The following is a 17,523-nucleotide window of genomic DNA, read 5'->3' as shown; positions in this document are numbered from 1 at the left end:
ACCTAATACAAGACAACATATTGTGTAGTAGAGGACGTAACAGTATAGATTTTAGTACCTAATACAATACAACATACTGTGTAGTAGTGGTTGTAACAGTATAGATCTTAGTACCTAACACAATACAACATACTGTGTAGTAATGGTTGTAACAGTATAGATCTTAAAACCTAATACAATACAACATACTGTGTAGTAGTGGTTGTAACAGTATAGAAGTTAGTACCTAATACAATAGAACATACTGTGTAGTAGTGATTGTACCAGTATAGATATTAGTATCTAATACAATACAACATACTGTGTATTAGTGGTTGTAACAGTTTTGATCTTAGTACCTAACACAATATATCATACTGTGTAGTAGTGGTTGTAACAGTATAGATATTAGTACCTAATACAATACAACATACTGTGTAGTAGTGGTTGTAACAGTATAGAAGTTAGTACCTAATACAATACAACATACTGTGTAGTAGTGGACGTAGCAGTATAGATCTTAGTACCTAATACAATACAACATACTGTGTAGTAGTGGTTGTAACAGTATAGAGTAGTTAGTAACAGTATAGATCTTAGTACCTAATACAATACAACATACTGTGTAGTAGTGGTTGTAACAGTATAGATCTTAGTACCTAATACAATACAACATACTGTGTAGTAGTGGTTGTAACAGTATAGATCTTAGTACCTAATACAATATATCATACTGTGTAGTAGTGGTTTTAACAGTATAGATCTTAGTACCTAATACAATACAACATACTGTGTAGTAGTGGTTGTAACAGTATAGAACTTAGTACCTAATACAATACAACATACTGTGTAGTAGTGGTTGTAACAGTATAGATCTTAGTACCTAATACAATAAATCATAATGTGTAGTAGTGGTGGTAGCAGTATAGATCTTAGTACCTAATACAATACAACATACTGTGTAGTAGTGGTTGTAGCAGTATAGATCTTAGTACCTAATACAATACAACATACTGTGTAGTAGTGGTTGTAGCAGTATAGATCTTTGTATCTAATACAATACAACATATTTTGTAGTAGTGGTTGTAACAGTTTTGATCTTAGTACCTAATACAATACAACCTACTGTGTAGTAGTGGTTGTAACAGTATAGATCTTAATACCAAATGCAATACAACATACTGTGTAGTAGAGGATGTAGCAGTATAGATCTTAGTACCTAATACAATACAACAGACTGTGTAGTAGTGGTTGTAACAGTATAGAACTTAATATGTAATACAATACAACATACTGTGTAGTAGTGGTTGTAACAGTATAGATCTTAGTACCTAATACAATAAATCATAATGTGTAGTAGTGGTGGTAGCAGTATAGATCTTAGTACCTAATACAATACAACATACTGTGTAGTAGTGGACGTAGCAGTATAGATCTTAGTACCTAATACAATATATCATACTGTGTAGTAGTGGTTGTAACAGTATAGATGTTAGTACCTAATACAATACAACATACTGTGTAGTAGTGGTTGTAACAGTATAGAACTTAGTACCTAATACAATACAACATACTGTGTAGTAGTGGTTGTAACAGTATAGAACTTAGTACCTAATACAATACAACATACTGTGTAGTAGTGGTTGTAACAGTATAGAACTTAGTACCTAATACAATACAACATACTGTGTAGTAGAGGACTTAACAGTATAGATCTTAGTACCTAATACAATACAACATACTGTGTAGTGGTGGTTGTAGCAGTATAGATCTTAGTATCTAATACAATACAACATACTGTGTAGTTGTGGTTATGGGTGAACTTTGTAGCCAATACTATGATAACACTTTACAATGTTAATGTAAAGAGAGTATTACCATTAACACATTATTAGTAGAATTAATTTATGTATTTGGTTAAATACAGGCTTTTAATTTCTATTGTATTTCATTTCTCTGTGGAAACTGTCTTATAATAAATTCCAGAAGTTTATTTTTTTTTCATTGTAGTTGCTCAAAGATCTGAATGATGAGCTGGATGAGTTACGGAGATACCGGAGAGAAACAGAGAGCATCCACCGAGCTCGCAGCCCCAGTCTTCTGGAGCTTCCAGCTCAGTATCTGGAACTGGAGCAGGAAATCTGTAATCTTCGCAAGGTAAGATTATTTTTAAACTTTGCCATTTGAAATTTATGGTGCTAAATTTGAAAATATAAAAAAGTATATTTTTTTTCTGCTTTCATTTTGTGATTTGTATGGTAATATAACTAATACTGAGGTGTACAAAGTAATTAACCAAATAGAAAATGAACCCACAGAACAGAAATGGCCCAGCAGTTGAAAGTGATTTTTTTTTTTCAGATTTGTCTGTAAAATAAACCACAACACTAGTGATATAACTACAAAATGAACAAATATATTAATCAAAATATACGTCTTAAAATAAAATATATAAACAGTGATAAAACTAAAGTATACAGTTCTATTAATGGAGTGCATGTGTTTTGATTTTAAAAATGTCATTATAAGTATGTGAGTTCATAGAGAAGGGAAAATAATACGTTTAAAATATCATTCCTACCTTTGATTGAAAAGTCCATAATTCATACATCATTAAGTATTGTTTAGACAACTTTGAGTTAGTTTTCCACTAAAATTCATTTCGTGATTGGTTCATAATATTGTTGAAGCTGTGTTTGTATTGTAGGCGTTTCTAGAAATCTGTATTGTTGTCTGGTCGGAGGGAAATTTAGCGTAAAGTGATGATTATGACTTTCAATTATGGAACTGTCTTTTAAAGATTATAAAACAACTTGAGCCATGTGTAAAACAAGAGTTCTAAAGTTTATTGTTGAGTCTGTTTGAGTGATTTAACTAGTATACTAATGATTACGCTAGTCAGTTTAATGCTATTTGTTTCGACGAAGAAATAGATGTACGAAATTAGCAAGTAAGTTAAATTTCTATAAAACATAGTTTATTTTTGAAGTCAGGCCTATCGCTGACCATTGGTTACGCTGCCTTTAGAAATGTTTTTGTTATCGTTTAATTTACTGAACTCTCCATTATTTTTGGTACCGAATAGTCCAAAAGAAGTACGCCCACCAGTCGCAACAGTAACAACAATAACTGTTTTTTACAAGTTCATACAAAAATTGTGAATATATTGATTAAACTTAGTATATATTATAGATACTCATATACAAGCATGTGTATTTTTGTAACAATTTTGGATATATGGACATTATCTCAATTTTAACAATACTGAGAGATTAAAGTAATATCACTAAACAATTAAAACTGAAGAAAAGACTTTTCAAGATCTTCTATAAAATGTAATTCTACAAAAATGCATATTCTAACTGAGGAAAAAGTTAGGACACCTCACATTTATTTCTACTTAAAATGGCTCAACTCACACACAGGTGTATCACACCAGGTACACATGATTAGAAGATCGTTACTCAGCATTTTGAATGAGGCTTGCCCAATTCAAACCTCAGACATTTAGTTTGATGTGCTCCTGACTGTTGAAGTGAGAGTGAGCACCATGGTGAGAGCAAAAGAGCTGTCTGAGGTCTTCAGAAAGAAAATTGTAGCAGCTTATGAGTCTGGTAAGAGATTTAATAAAATCTCAAAAGATTTTCAAATCAGCCATTCCACTGTCCGGAAAATAGTCAACAAGTGGAGGGCTTTCAAAACAACTGCTAACATGCCCAGGTCTGGTCGTCCAAGCAAGTTCACCTCGAGAGCAGACTGCAAGATGCTAAAAGAGGTCTCCAAACACCCTAACATGTCATCACGGGACCTACAGCAGGCTTTGGCTACTGTTGATGTGAAAGTGCATGTCTCTACAATCAGAAAGAGACTACACAAGTTTAACTTGCATGGGAGGTGTGCAAGGAGGAAACCTTTGTTCTCTAAGAGAAACATCAAGGCCAAACTGAAGTTTGCCAGAGAGAATGTAGAAAACGACCAGGACTTCTGGAATAATGTTCTTTGGACAGATGAGTTTAAAATTGAATTATTTGGACATCAGAACAGAGGACATGTTTGGCATAAACTAAATACAGCATTCCAGGTAAAGAACCTCATACCAACTGTGAAGCATGGAGGTGGAAGTGTCATGGTTTGGGGCTGCTTTGCTGTAGCAGGACCTGGACAGCTCACAATCATAGAATCCACCATGAATTCTACTGTGTATCAGAGGGTGCTTGAGGAACATGTGAGACCATCTGTAAGAAAATTAAAGCTGAAGTGTAACTGGACCCTGCAACACGACAATGACCCAAAACATACCAGTAAATCCACCAAGGACTGGCTGAAAACTAAGAAATGGAGAGTCCTGGAATGGCCGAGTCAAAGCCCAGATCTTAATCCCATTGAGATGCTGTGGGACGACTTGAAACGGGCTGTACATGCAAGAAACCCCTCAAACATCTCACAGCTGAAAGAATTCTGCATTGAGGAGTGGGGCAAACATTCTTCAGACCAATGTCAGACTGGTAGATGGTTACAAGAAGCGTCTCACAGCAGTTATTTCAGCCAAATGGGGTAACACTAGCTATTAGGAGGTAGGGTGTCCTAACTTTTTCCTCAGTTAGAATATGCATTGTGTAGAATTACATTTACAGAAGATCTTGAAAAGTCTTTTTTTTTAGTTTTAAGTGTTTAGTTATATTCCTATAATCTCTCAGTAGTGTTAAAATTGAGATTAAATATCTATATATCCAAAAATGTTACAAAAATACACAGGCTTTCATAGGGTATCCTACCTTTTTCACATGACTGTACATACGTTATAAATGCACTGACTTGTTAACGTTATTTGAATAATAAAATAATGGTTTTAGTATGAAATCTTTGACTTGTTTTTCTTTATTTGTTATTAAACACAAAGTCGCACACAATTGGCTATCTTGCTTTGTTCACTACGGGTATCGAAATCCGGTTTTTAGACTGAAGAATTTTTTGTTTTAAAAATGAACAGAAATTGAATGCTGTGGGAATTCTGTGTGTTTTGTTTGCCATAAAGAAATAGGTATTATGAAAACTTGTTGTTTATACCTTCTCCCTCTGTTCACCACATCAACGAAAATCTTATATCAGGAGACATACTGACATTTCTATTTTAACTTCGTTAAATAAGCTTTATCAACAGACCGAGTCGCATAACTTAAACAATAGTTTTTAAGCTTCCCCGTTATTGTAGCATTACTGATGTTTCGTGTTCTTGAGGACAGTAAAAACTTGTCAAGATGTTTAGTAGAAAAGTCTGTCAGTCGTGTTTGTTACCAGAGTTACTCTTTCTGCCTTAAAGTATCCAACATTTCTTATTCTGAAAACCTTCCTGATAAGAATCGTTACATTCTGGAGTTAGAGCATTTTTGAAATGTATTTACTATATGTGACTATTATCTACCTTATACCTTATACCATTAACCCTGTGAATCAGCAATTTCTCCATTGAATCACCGAGTCGTTATCCACAAGTTTTTAATAGCGTATTTTCACATTTACAAACGTGACGATAGGTTTGCAGATTTTGTGAACAAAACTTCTATTTAATGTATTTAATGTGTGCGTTTCTTCGTGTTTATATTTTCAACAACTCACAGTGCCCGGATATAATACCTCGTTTTGCATCGCCTTCAATTGTTATGGTTCATATGAGGACTTATTAACTTTTTAAACTTTATCACTTATTTGAACTAATACACATCTAATACTAATGCCTATTTTGTTAGAATAGACTGGAGATAGTATTTGTAAAGAAACATTGTTATTAGTATTCCACCTGGTGTGTTATATCTTTGTAGGAAAACGAAAGCCTTCGAGACACTCACGAGGAACTTCAAGTTCAGCTACTTAATAACAGTGTGTTAGAAGGTCGTAATCTTCTCCATCAAGGAACCAAGACATTAGCGGAGGAGATTGAAAACCTATCCAAAGATGAGGCAAGCTACATTGTCTCTAAATATTTTATTGATATATCGAGACTGTGTTTACTTTCAGGGTGGTTTAACGTTTTGGTTACAAACTGCACAACCCTGAGCTTATACAAAAGGTAATGATAAATAACAGTCAAGAAGAAATTCTGATGATAAAGTCGTAATGCATGATGTATTTTTCTCAACCTAACGTGATAGCAAGTTAAATGCAACGTTATCTTGCATGTCTTTAAACGTCTGATATTTAATTTTTTTAACATAGGTCATGAAGGCACTACGAGAACAACAAGAGGTGAATTCGAAGTTGAGAAATTATATTGACGGAATTTTGTTAAGTATTGTAGAAAATTACCCACAACTCCTGGAAGTAAAATGAGGTAATTATGAGTCGTCCTTCGCTTTAAAAGTTCCTGAAATGGATAAGTTTAAAAGAAACGGCAACTTTTAATGTGGTTAAAAAACAATAAGACTGAACTAGGGGGGGGAGAAATTCAAATGTATTGTCGTATCCATTATGCGAGCGAGTTTCTAGTTTTGTCCATGACAAACTTGTATTGGTTGAGGGAGTTTGTGATGAGCAGCTTGTAACTCGTTTTCTGAAAATTATAAACTCAAATTATACAAGCAGGTAGAAGTATTAATAAGCTTGTTTACATTGAAGTTTGTGTATTTTAGTTAAACCAGTTACATTTAACTGTATATTTAAAATGATTACTGGACACATTGTTCGGGTTTAGAGATTTTCCAAGTCGTTATCTTGTTCATTACAAATATGTTGTTTTGGTGTGTTTTTTTAAAACCAGTTTTAGTTTAATAACAACCACTATTTAACTTCGTGACGTGCATCATTGATATTTTCAATGACTTCTATTTATCGATACGACTGATTTACTAGATTTATCAGCTTTTGTAGTGTGAGCTACGTAATGTCTGATTATAGAGGTGATGTAAGAGCTTCATGGGATCCAGATCAGATATATTTTTACTGTCTTAGAATGTACTTTACTGTCCAGGTTAGATGTGTTTTACTATCTGAAAATGCACTTTTCTGTAATACGTAAATAGTAGTATGACTCTCCTTTTATACAGATTAAATTCCAACTATTTGAACATTATATTGGTCAACTATTTTATTCACACTAAAGAATTAACTTCTAGACGTACATGGTAATTCTAACATCGGTTTTTTCTATCGAAGAAAAGTCGATGACCAGTTGTTCTACAGAAAAAAATTAAAATACCAGTTTATTACTCTAATTTTTTTCATAGAATTTTTCTATCCTTAAATTTTCCACATTAAAAAATTAAGTAAAAAACGGAATATAAACAACTCATATGAACCAAACACGAAATGCATATTTTTTTACTTTAATGAACAATTCTAAAAGTTAACTGACATTTTAAAAATGTCTTTCTTAACAAACAAGATGCATTGATTACGTTGTAAAATGATAAACAACTAATAGAAACTCGTTTTCCAACTAAGTCAGTTATCGACTGTTATTTGAAAGTGTAAATTGAATTTTGGTGAAAACAATTTTGTTTTTAGGAGTTGACAGCCATATTTGATACTGTTAAATATATAACGTTTCTTATTATGTTGTATTTTACTTTGAAAATTGAGATGTTAACCATGAACTGTGTTTTGTTCCAAACTTTCTTTAAATGAATAGCATCGTGGAAGATAGGGAGTATATTTTGTTATGCGAGTAAACAAAATGTTTATAAGGTTTTAAAATATTTCTAATTGTTATTATTATTTCTTCAGAGTTCTGACCAAATTCCCTATAGAAAGTTTGAAATTTGAGATTTAAATAATGGTTGAGTGATGTATTATATTGTTAAGTGGTAGTCTTAAATTAATAACCATTCCTTGTTTTGTTTTATTTAAATTTGGGTTTCTGCCTCGTTATTTATTTTAGAGTTTACTAGATAAATAAAACGTTTTTTATACCTGTAGACTTTGGTTTATTAAAATGAGTATAACAAGACAAACGGCGTTTTGAATGAAGTCTTGTGACAATGTTGTTTTTATCCTAAAGTTTCTTTGTTTCTAGTTGAAAGTAAAATAACCATAGTTTTATTTGTGTAATAAAGAGTTATACAGAATCTTTGGTGTATGCTATAATCAACTTTGTTATATTTAACTACTTATAGTACCGCCAGGGGGTGGCTGTAGAAATGACTAAAGGGATTTAAGATGTAATTTAGTCGTTTTCGCCTTCATACAGATGGTGAAAACAAAAGTGTGATAAGTGTACAGGATGGTAAAATAACACTTCTAGTTTTCGTTTTTTAATAAAAATTTGCGTGAACTGACTTGTTTTTTGGTTATTTTTGCACGTGTAGATAAATACTGGTTTTTAAACAGGGTGAAATTTAGACAGATGCCGAGAAACAATACATCAGTATAGGATTTGTTTGCCTAGAGTAGATATAGTTAAGTACACCTCATAACATATGAACACCAACAATATTATTTTTTGACTTTACAATCCTTTAGCTTGATGTATTTCAATAAAATGGACTAAAATAAAAGATCTAATACATTCAAAGTTTTAGGGACAAAAGATCTTCCTCCTCGAAAGCAGTAACCTTCCCATTTTTAGAATCAAGATATACTGTACTTTTGCTCACTTTACATTAATATATGGTGAATTTTGAATTAAACAAAGCGATATAAATAATCACTAATACATTAAAAAAAACTTGCAGCCATTTGTTTTGTTAAACTTGAAACACAATTCATGTAGTAACAATATATTTTTGTTTGTTTGTATTAAGTATAACCGATATTCATTAGAAAAGATTACGGTAATTACAAAATATGCAAAGTTAGAATGACCTTGGACATCGAATAAAACTTGAGCACAAGTGTACAAATACTACAAAATCTATCCATACTACGAAATTATAAGTTGATTTGACTTACTGGTTGATTTCTAGTTCTGTTATAAAGTTCCAGTTGGATGCTAGTGTAGAGTGGGATAAAGTAACACATTCTTCTCACTCGCTCGCTCTCTCTCTCTCACACACATCAAAGAATAATGAATTCTTACAATTTTAAATCGGAACATGGCCTTAGTGCAGTATCCCACAATCCATAAACGAACTACCTCAACTATCATTGGAAATAAACGTATTCAACAAAAATCTCAACAACAATAACATGTGCGAGTCTCTGTATCATGGTTCACATCAAACATGACCTCAACCCAGAAGGACGTAACAAACACACCCAACTAAGTAAAAGCGAGAAACCCACTTGTTGAGAAATTTATATGCAAAATATTTTCTCAACCCAAACGAGCCGTTTTTGCATATAAAAAAGGCTATAGTATGCAACATTTATCTAATATAATTAATCAGTATTTAACCTTCCCACATCCGGTTACAATAATGTGCACAACATCTCCACAAATATTTATAAAATAAGTTTGCGTATAGTTTAATAAGTACGTATACTGTATTAGATGCGTAAAGGTGAAATTATTCGTTTTATTATTATCAACTGGAAGAGTAAGTACAGACAATATAATACACTTGATAACTGCAAGTTGGATTACAAATTCAAGTAGTGGCAATACATTTGATTCATATTTGGTATACTAAAGTGAAGGCCGATTTTTTTAATTTTTCGCGTATGCACAAAAATTCATTCTTAAAATTTGGCATTCAGGTCAATTTGTTGAAACTATAACGTTGTTTAAATAACGTTATTTCATAATTATTTATATATTAAAATCTGGCAAATTAATCCATTGTGGTCCATAAATTTATTGTATAATGCATTTTACTGCCCTGTATAAACTTTTGTTTCACTGATCTTGATACCTTTTAAAAAAGAAATTATCACAATATTTTAATTTTTATGAATCTCGGTAAGTTAAAGGTAACAATAAAAGAAAGTTATTACTTTGTTATAGACTTTCGATATAATATTACCTAACTCTAACGACACTCAGGTAATCGTTTTTATATATCACCAATTACTAGTACTTAATAGAATTTAAGTATTGAACCTGAAAATATCGTACATTTTACACTTCTTTACCCATTTCAAGTGTTTTGCAAGGAAATTAGGACGATGCTTTTCTGTTTGGAACTCAAAATTTATTTTAAAACAATTGCATTCTATAATTAAACTAGTTGTTATAATAGACGCTAGATGGCACTACTGAAAAGCTGAGTAGGGATAGTGCTTTTTCCGTGAGTTTAGATATTGTACTTCAAGTCTTGATATATTTAACTTCATACCTATGTGAGATACAGTAAAACTAAAGAATTGTACGAACCATCTTTGGGTACAGTAATAAGTTATGTTGACTGTCAGCAAAAGATGGACACTCTTTCAACAAGTGACATTGGATGCTCTCCGTGATTTTGTCATGTGCGTTTATATTTTTTGTTCGTTTCAGAACAGTCACGAGTCCTATTTATCTCGCACAGGATGTGAAATTTATTTCAAAGTCTAACTGGAGTTAAAGGCTCAAAGACTATTACAAATGAATATTAATGTTCTTCTTATGAGGTTTGGTTGTTTTACGGATTTTGGAAAAAAAGGTTAAAAGGTAGAATTCAAGAAACACCTTCGAAACGTGTATTAATGAGGGATCGCCATGCTTTTAAGGAAACATTATTCAGATATCCGTGAAAAATCCATGGAGAAAAGTGTAAGTTTGCACGTTTTTATACCATACTTTGACGCATAATGGTAACCGAAAAATATAATATTTTCTTAGAACATTAATAAAACAGTTTTGCGGTTTCGCGAGTTACTCCTACAACCCAGTTTGTGGTGACGATTGGTATTTGTGACATTTCATATGACATCTGATTAATATAAGCAGCTGTGCTGATAGTACCTGCTTCCATACAACTAACATTGTTTGTAATTGTCTTCCGTATCATCTACAGTTTTCCACACAGTACCCTGATATCGAGAATGTACGAAATGTTTTTGAAAGAGATATCACGAGACGCAATCCATTCTTTTCGACCTTATCCGAATTGTGAGGAATAATGTTTAACTAAAGACTGAAGTAAATATTTTCCAGCACGTGAGGAGTCGATGATGCTTTGTGTTAAGGCATGTGGTGGACCAAAGCATTATGTTAGGGTTTGTTATATTTCGGTCTATATGTTTGTTTGTTCTGAATTTCGCGCAAAGCTACACGAGGGTTATCTGCGCTAGCCGTCCTTAATATTGCAGTGTAAGACTAGTCATCACCACCTACCACCAACTTTTGGGCTACTCTTTTACTAACGAATAGTGGGATTGACCGTTACATTATAACGCACCCACGGCTGAAAGGGCGAGCATGTTTAGTGCGACGGGGATTCAAACCCGCTACCGTCAGATTACGAGTGGAGTGGCTTATCTATCTGACCATGCCGAGCCACCGATTTATATGAATCGGAATCAAGTTAAATAGATCGGATCGAACATGATCTATTGGTTAGAGTTTCCACAATGTGAACCCAATACTGCTGCACCTTGAAGCTGTAGATGCGCTATAAAAGTTACGGTTCAATCCAACAATTTGATTTGATGGAAGTTGCCTAAAGGTTAACGGCGGGTTTTGTTCACTGGCTACCTTCCCCTGTTGTCAACTCTTAGTGTAGTTTGTAGTTAAACCTACTTAAAAAACTCGTTGGACAGACTGTTAAAATGCTTGTAAGAAATGTATCTCTGGACGGTTGAGTTATATTTTTACTTCAAGTGAGTTTCTCGTCATCACGAACTGTAAGTAATGATTGAAGGTCGGTGAGCACTTGAGCAAGTTGACTCAACTGCAGTGTATACAAATACATATGCATAAAAGTATGACTTAAAACAGCCTTATAAGAAATCCATAGTTTTTTGTTGTACAGATAAAGGATTGTACACAAGCTTATTTAACGTTAGAGCTGTGGTAATGTATTGAACGGCTCGTATGATCCCCATCTTTGACAACTGTCTTGAAACTAAGCTAAAACTACATTAGACGGCTTTCTCGCCCCGCTCATTTGACCTTGAGTCATGTAAGGCGTTTAATTAAATTACTCTGCTTAACTCTGATATTGGGTGACAGACCTCGTCCACAATGGATATATCACATTTAATATGGTCGGTGTATTATTATATACCACAATGGATATATCATATTTAATGTGGTCAGTGTATTATTATATACCACAACGGATATATCATATATAATGTGGTCAGTGTATTATTATATACCACAACGGATATATTATATTTAATGTGGTCGGTGTATTATTATATACCACAACGGATATATCATATTTAATGTGGTTGGTGTATTATTATATACCACAACGGATATATTATATTTAATGTGGTCGGTGTATTATTATATACCACAATGGATATATCATATTTAATGTGGTCAGTGTATTATTATATACCACAACGGATATATCATATATAATGTGGTCAATGGATATATTATATTTAATGTGGTCGGTGTATTATTATATACCAAAACGGATATATCATATTTAATGTGGTTGGTGTATTATTATATACCACAACGGATATATTATATTTAATGTGGTTGGTGTATTATTATATACCACAACGGATATATTATATTTAATGTGGTTGGTGTATTATTATATATTCTTCTCTGTTTTCACTCATAAGATCTTAAAATTACTTCGTTTTTCAGTTGCAGTTTAGTTCTCGGTAACTTAGCGGCAAACTAAAGCGTTCTGATGCCAAAATCCGGAATTTGATCCTCGCGATGAGCGTAGATTGTTGCTTTTTTTTTTCCAGTTGTTCTAACATAAAGCTACTTTCGTTTTGTCTGCAGAACCCTGAATTTTAAAACTAAGTACGTAAAATTACCGCTGACCACTTGGGGGGGCCACATTTCAAATAACAGCATTTGTTATAGTTTGTAACTTTATTTAGATTTTCTTTCCCTGAATTATTATACTCGCGTTAATTTTTAACTAGTTTTTATCAATATTGCATACTTTATAATTAACTTTAAAAATGCTATTGTATTTATAAATAATTTTAACAACATCATTCTATTTATAGTTGTTTTTAGAAACTTTTTATTTATAACTGTTTTTAACACTACTGTTTCATTTATAACTGATTTTAACAACATTATTTGATTTATAACTCTTTTTAACAATGCTGTTTCATTACTCTGTATTTATTAAGGTAACAGAATTATCAATAACACATTATGAAACAATATGTTAATCAGTCTTTCTTACTTCTATTACATATCCAACATGTTAGAAAAGATCGGAGCTCAAATAGATGGGTCCGGCATGGTCAGGTGGTTAAGGCATTCGACTCGTAATCAGAGGGTCACGAGTACGAATCCCCGTCACATTAAACATGTTCGCCCTTTCAACTATGGGGAATTATAATGTGACGGTCAATCCCACTATTTGTTGGTAAAAGAGTAGCCCAAGAGTTGACGGTAGGTTGTGATGACTAGTTGTCTTCCTTCTAGCCTTACACTGCTAAATTAAGGACGGCTAGCGCAAATAGTCTTCGTGTAGCTTTGCGCGAAATTCAAAACAAACCAAACCTAAATATACGAAATAAGCTCTTTAAGCAAAACCAGTTATAAAAAAACTGTTACGCTTATCACAGTAGAGTATTATTACGAAGACATTTAATAATTATTATTATTCATAATAAAATATTAATTTTTACCTGCATATAAATTTTCGGAGATATTCAATACTGTAAACTGAAAACCTCAGAGTACAATCGTGTTTTCAAATCATTATGGTTACAATACAGTAATCTTCGTGCGGCTTAGGTCAATGTTTGTACACGTTTTGAAAACAGTACCGACCTCAGCACAGCACCATGTCACACCATGGATATTGGAAAATTCCAACAACGCTTCCTAATGACAGGTTGAGCCACCACTAGGCAGTGTGTCTTTCAATATTTACAATGAAGTTGGATGCAAACTCTAATTTTATTAGAAGAATATGAATAATTGTGTCAAGATAAACTCCTCTGGAATTAAAAACTTAGAAAACCCAAAAAGAAGTGGCCCAGCCAGAAAACTAAAAATCATTATTTTATAAAGAAAGCCAAGTAATACTGAGTATTAAAGAGCATTTGTGTCGCATTTGTCAAGAGTAGGATTCGAACCCATGATTCCATGGGTTTCGCTCTTCTCATGATAGCATGATCAAGTGACCGATCCTTCTCTCATAGTGTTTTCACACTCAGATATACCACTTTTGAACCCGTAACCCGCGGGTTAACACTAGTTAAAACAGTACGCAAGGTACAAATATAACTTATTGTACCTTGAAAATATAAACACGTTTAATTTAATCTTACCATAATGTGAATTTATGTGAAATTTTATATCACCATTGGCCTGAGCTGTACAGGTTAGCGCAGGTAGCCCTCGAGTAGCTTTACGCGAATTTCAAAAACAAACAAACAAAGCAACATTAACGAAAGAAGCGCAATAATAAATCTACATTGAAAGTGACCAGAATTGTCCGTAGATGAATAAATCAAATCAATTTCGTGCATTGCAGTAGAAGCAACAATAGTAAAACAAAGTCGCATATATGAAAATATTTCACAAATCGTCCAGATTTTTGTCGCGCATTACTTTCACAGCAATACATAACCTTGTCTCATTACGCTCACTTTAGTTTCTTGACCTTTAGCCTTCGTGTTTAAACTCGTGTTTAACTTGTATTACTTCGATATTTTGACCTGTCTTGAAGCAGCGCTGCATAAGAATGTTGTCCAGTTTCAAAAATTACCCAAATTCTCAAAACTGAGGATTGATGTTATAATAAATGGTAAGGAAATTACCTTGTTTGTATTAACGGTGGTAAATGTCTAATATTGTAAAGTAATTCAGATAGACAATCAAGATATATATGAAATTACTCTATAATTAGTGGTCAAACACGTCCAGGTTACAGTTTTATATAATTATGTTATTCGCATATCAGCTACCAGTGGGATAAAATTCAAACGTCCACTATTTTGTTTTTGTTAGCCTGAGTTTAAAAGAGATACTGCTTAAATGATAACTGAGATAAAAACTTTTGATAACTGACCTCCACAGTCCTTGGAACAAGTCAATAACACGTGAAGAAGACTGAACTTCAACCTTATCTAAACAAACAAACAACACAATGTAATCGACCATTTTGTTTTTGTTGGCCTGTATTTCAATGAAATGCTGCTTGAAAGGTAACTGAGATAAAAACTTTGATCACTAACCTTCATAGTCTTTAGATCAAGTCAATAACATATAGGCTAATTATGCAAGGTTTATAACCATTCTAGTAACAATTTCAAACTATACAGTTTATAGTTTAAAAACTTGTTAAACTTCATGTGTCATGCACGTGGTCCCACACCAAACCATTCTATAACACAAGGGGAGGTCACATTTAACAGTGGAGTTTTGTGTTTTATACACATGAACGTGGGGCATATTAGTGTTGGTCGGACACAGGATAAGCTATCCCTCTCTCTGCTGTACGCAATATTAGTTACAAAAACCTGAGAAAGCATAGTTACAAGTAGGAGCATGCCAAATATAACTTATTGTACCTTGAAAATATAAACACGTTTAATTTAATCTTACCATAATGTGAATTTATGTGAAATTTTATATCACCATTGGCCTGAGCTGTACAGTTTTATGTAACAGCATGGTAAAAACTATACTCACTTTACTGTTCAATTCAACTGACATTCCTGTTACACAGTGGCCTACACTGTCTTCTTCCCGTATTTAGTATATGTTTATAAACTTTATCTACTTTGCTTATGTTTATAAGTTTTCTATTCTTTGTTCTTTCACAGCTATAATCTTGTTTTGTTTTTCCGATTACTATAGCTTAATATCTAATTAGCCAAATCCAAATAGATCATCTACGGTTAGAACGTTTTTTATTGACAAGCATCATTCGTAGATCTTTAAACTTTATGAACATTTTTAACTAAATTTGTTATAAGACACAGTGACACTTCATCATTTGCACTTTTATTTCTCACACCACCACATGGATAGTCACACAATCTTCCTCCACTTCTACCACAACTGTCAGATACAAGGGAAAACGAAAAAGTCTGCAAGCCCTTGGAAACAATTATTATTAACCATGTAACATTCATCTGTTTCATGTTTTGAAGTTTCTGTTATCGCAGTAACATTTTGCAAGATACTTGATTTTTTAAATTAATACTAATATTATGTTTCGTAAATTAACTTGTAAGATGTTTTATAGACTAGCTGGTTGATTTTTGTATATTTAATGAACATCCTTGCGGAATATTTTCACAGACCAACTGGTGATCTTTCTTTATTAATTAGCTTGTAAAAATTTTTCATGGACCAATTTGTTAATATTCTTAAGGGACCTGCTTGTGGACTTCTTCAGAGACCAGATTATAGGTATTTTTTCTTTATGGACCAACTTGTCGAGTTTCTTCGTGGACCAGCTTGTTGACTTTCTTTATGAATCATCTTATAGACTCTCTTCATAGACCAACTTGTAGACTTTTATTCACGAATCAGCTTGTCGACTTTCTTTATGAACCAGTTAACGAACATTTTTCATGGACCAATTTACAAACTCTCTTTAGGAATCAGCTTGTGGACTTACTTTAGTTATTGAAGTCTAGTTGTTTATTATCATCTTGTAACTGTACTATCCTTTCTTACAGATGAGTTCTGTTTTTGTGTTTGTCATTAATAAAAGTAAAATGTGTTTCAAGTGGCGAAACTTATGGATTCACTCAACGTGCCTGACACACCACAAGGTTAACTAGGGTTCTAATAGCTCGTGCACCGGTCAGGAACTCACTGTTGCAAGTGAATATTCAAGCAGTATTTTTATCTTTAATAGAAGTTGATAGATGTAGGAAGGGTGGTACAAAATGAATGCATTAATTATGAGCTTGGCAAAAAACAAAACAAAACACACACACACAATTACTAAGAAATATTTGAAAATTTTAAGAAATTAAAAGATTCTTGGACTAAATTATATTTTCCCTAAGAGTTTGAAAAAGATGCAGGATTGGATATGTGAACCACTTACTTTACTACTATTTATGGCAAGTTCTTGAATAATGAGCATGCGCCAATGGAATGGAAGCTAACTAATGCCACTCGTCTTATCATGGGAAGTAACTAAAATTATAGTAATGGTAAAAAGGTTTGGAAACTCTGATAAGAGATGCTTTACAAACTCATTTAACAAAGCTTAGAATTTTATTGGACAGTCATTATGGTTTCACTAAGGGGAAATCTTGCCTCACAAACCTTTTGACATTCTTTGAAAAGTTTACTGCTTATGGTTTGATTTGTTTTAAATTTCGTGCAAAGCTACACAAGGGCTATCTGCGCTAGCCGTTCCTAAGTTAGCAGTGTAAGACTAGAGGGAAAGCAGCTAGTCATCACCACCCACCGTCAACTCTTGGGCTACTTTTTACCAACAAATAGTGGGATTGACCGTTACATTATAACACCACACGGCTGAAAGAGCGAACATGTTTGGTGCGACGGGAATTCGAACCCGCGACCCCCAGATCACGAGTCGAACGTCTTAACCCACC

The 17,523-nt window shown here is 33.1% G+C and overlaps 1 protein-coding gene across 11 annotated transcripts in view; it reads left to right on the top strand.

Moving 5' to 3' along the window:
• Positions 1 to 16,338, top strand: part of LOC143240551 (rab11 family-interacting protein 4A-like) — a 49,515-nt gene extending 33,177 nt beyond the window's left edge. For 8 of the 11 annotated variants that reach the window (XM_076483183.1, XM_076483178.1, XM_076483182.1 and 5 more), the window contains 3 exons: positions 1,990 to 2,136; positions 5,799 to 6,046; positions 6,193 to 8,249. In XM_076483183.1, coding sequence (XP_076339298.1) covers positions 1,990 to 2,136; positions 5,799 to 6,046; positions 6,193 to 6,199 — 402 coding nt within the window. In that variant the 3' untranslated portion in view covers positions 6,200 to 8,249. Of the gene's footprint in view, positions 1 to 1,989; positions 2,137 to 5,798; positions 6,047 to 6,192; positions 8,250 to 16,319 lie in introns of those variants that run through there. The other 3 variants (XM_076483176.1, XM_076483175.1, XM_076483174.1) reach the window with 3 other exon arrangements.
• Positions 16,339 to 17,523: the final 1,185 nt, after the last annotated feature.

Source organism: Tachypleus tridentatus, chromosome 13, assembly GCF_004210375.1.
Source record: "Tachypleus tridentatus isolate NWPU-2018 chromosome 13, ASM421037v1, whole genome shotgun sequence".
Classification (NCBI taxonomy): Eukaryota; Metazoa; Arthropoda; class Merostomata; order Xiphosura; family Limulidae; genus Tachypleus; species Tachypleus tridentatus.
This window is presented reverse-complemented; position numbering and strand designations above follow the sequence as displayed.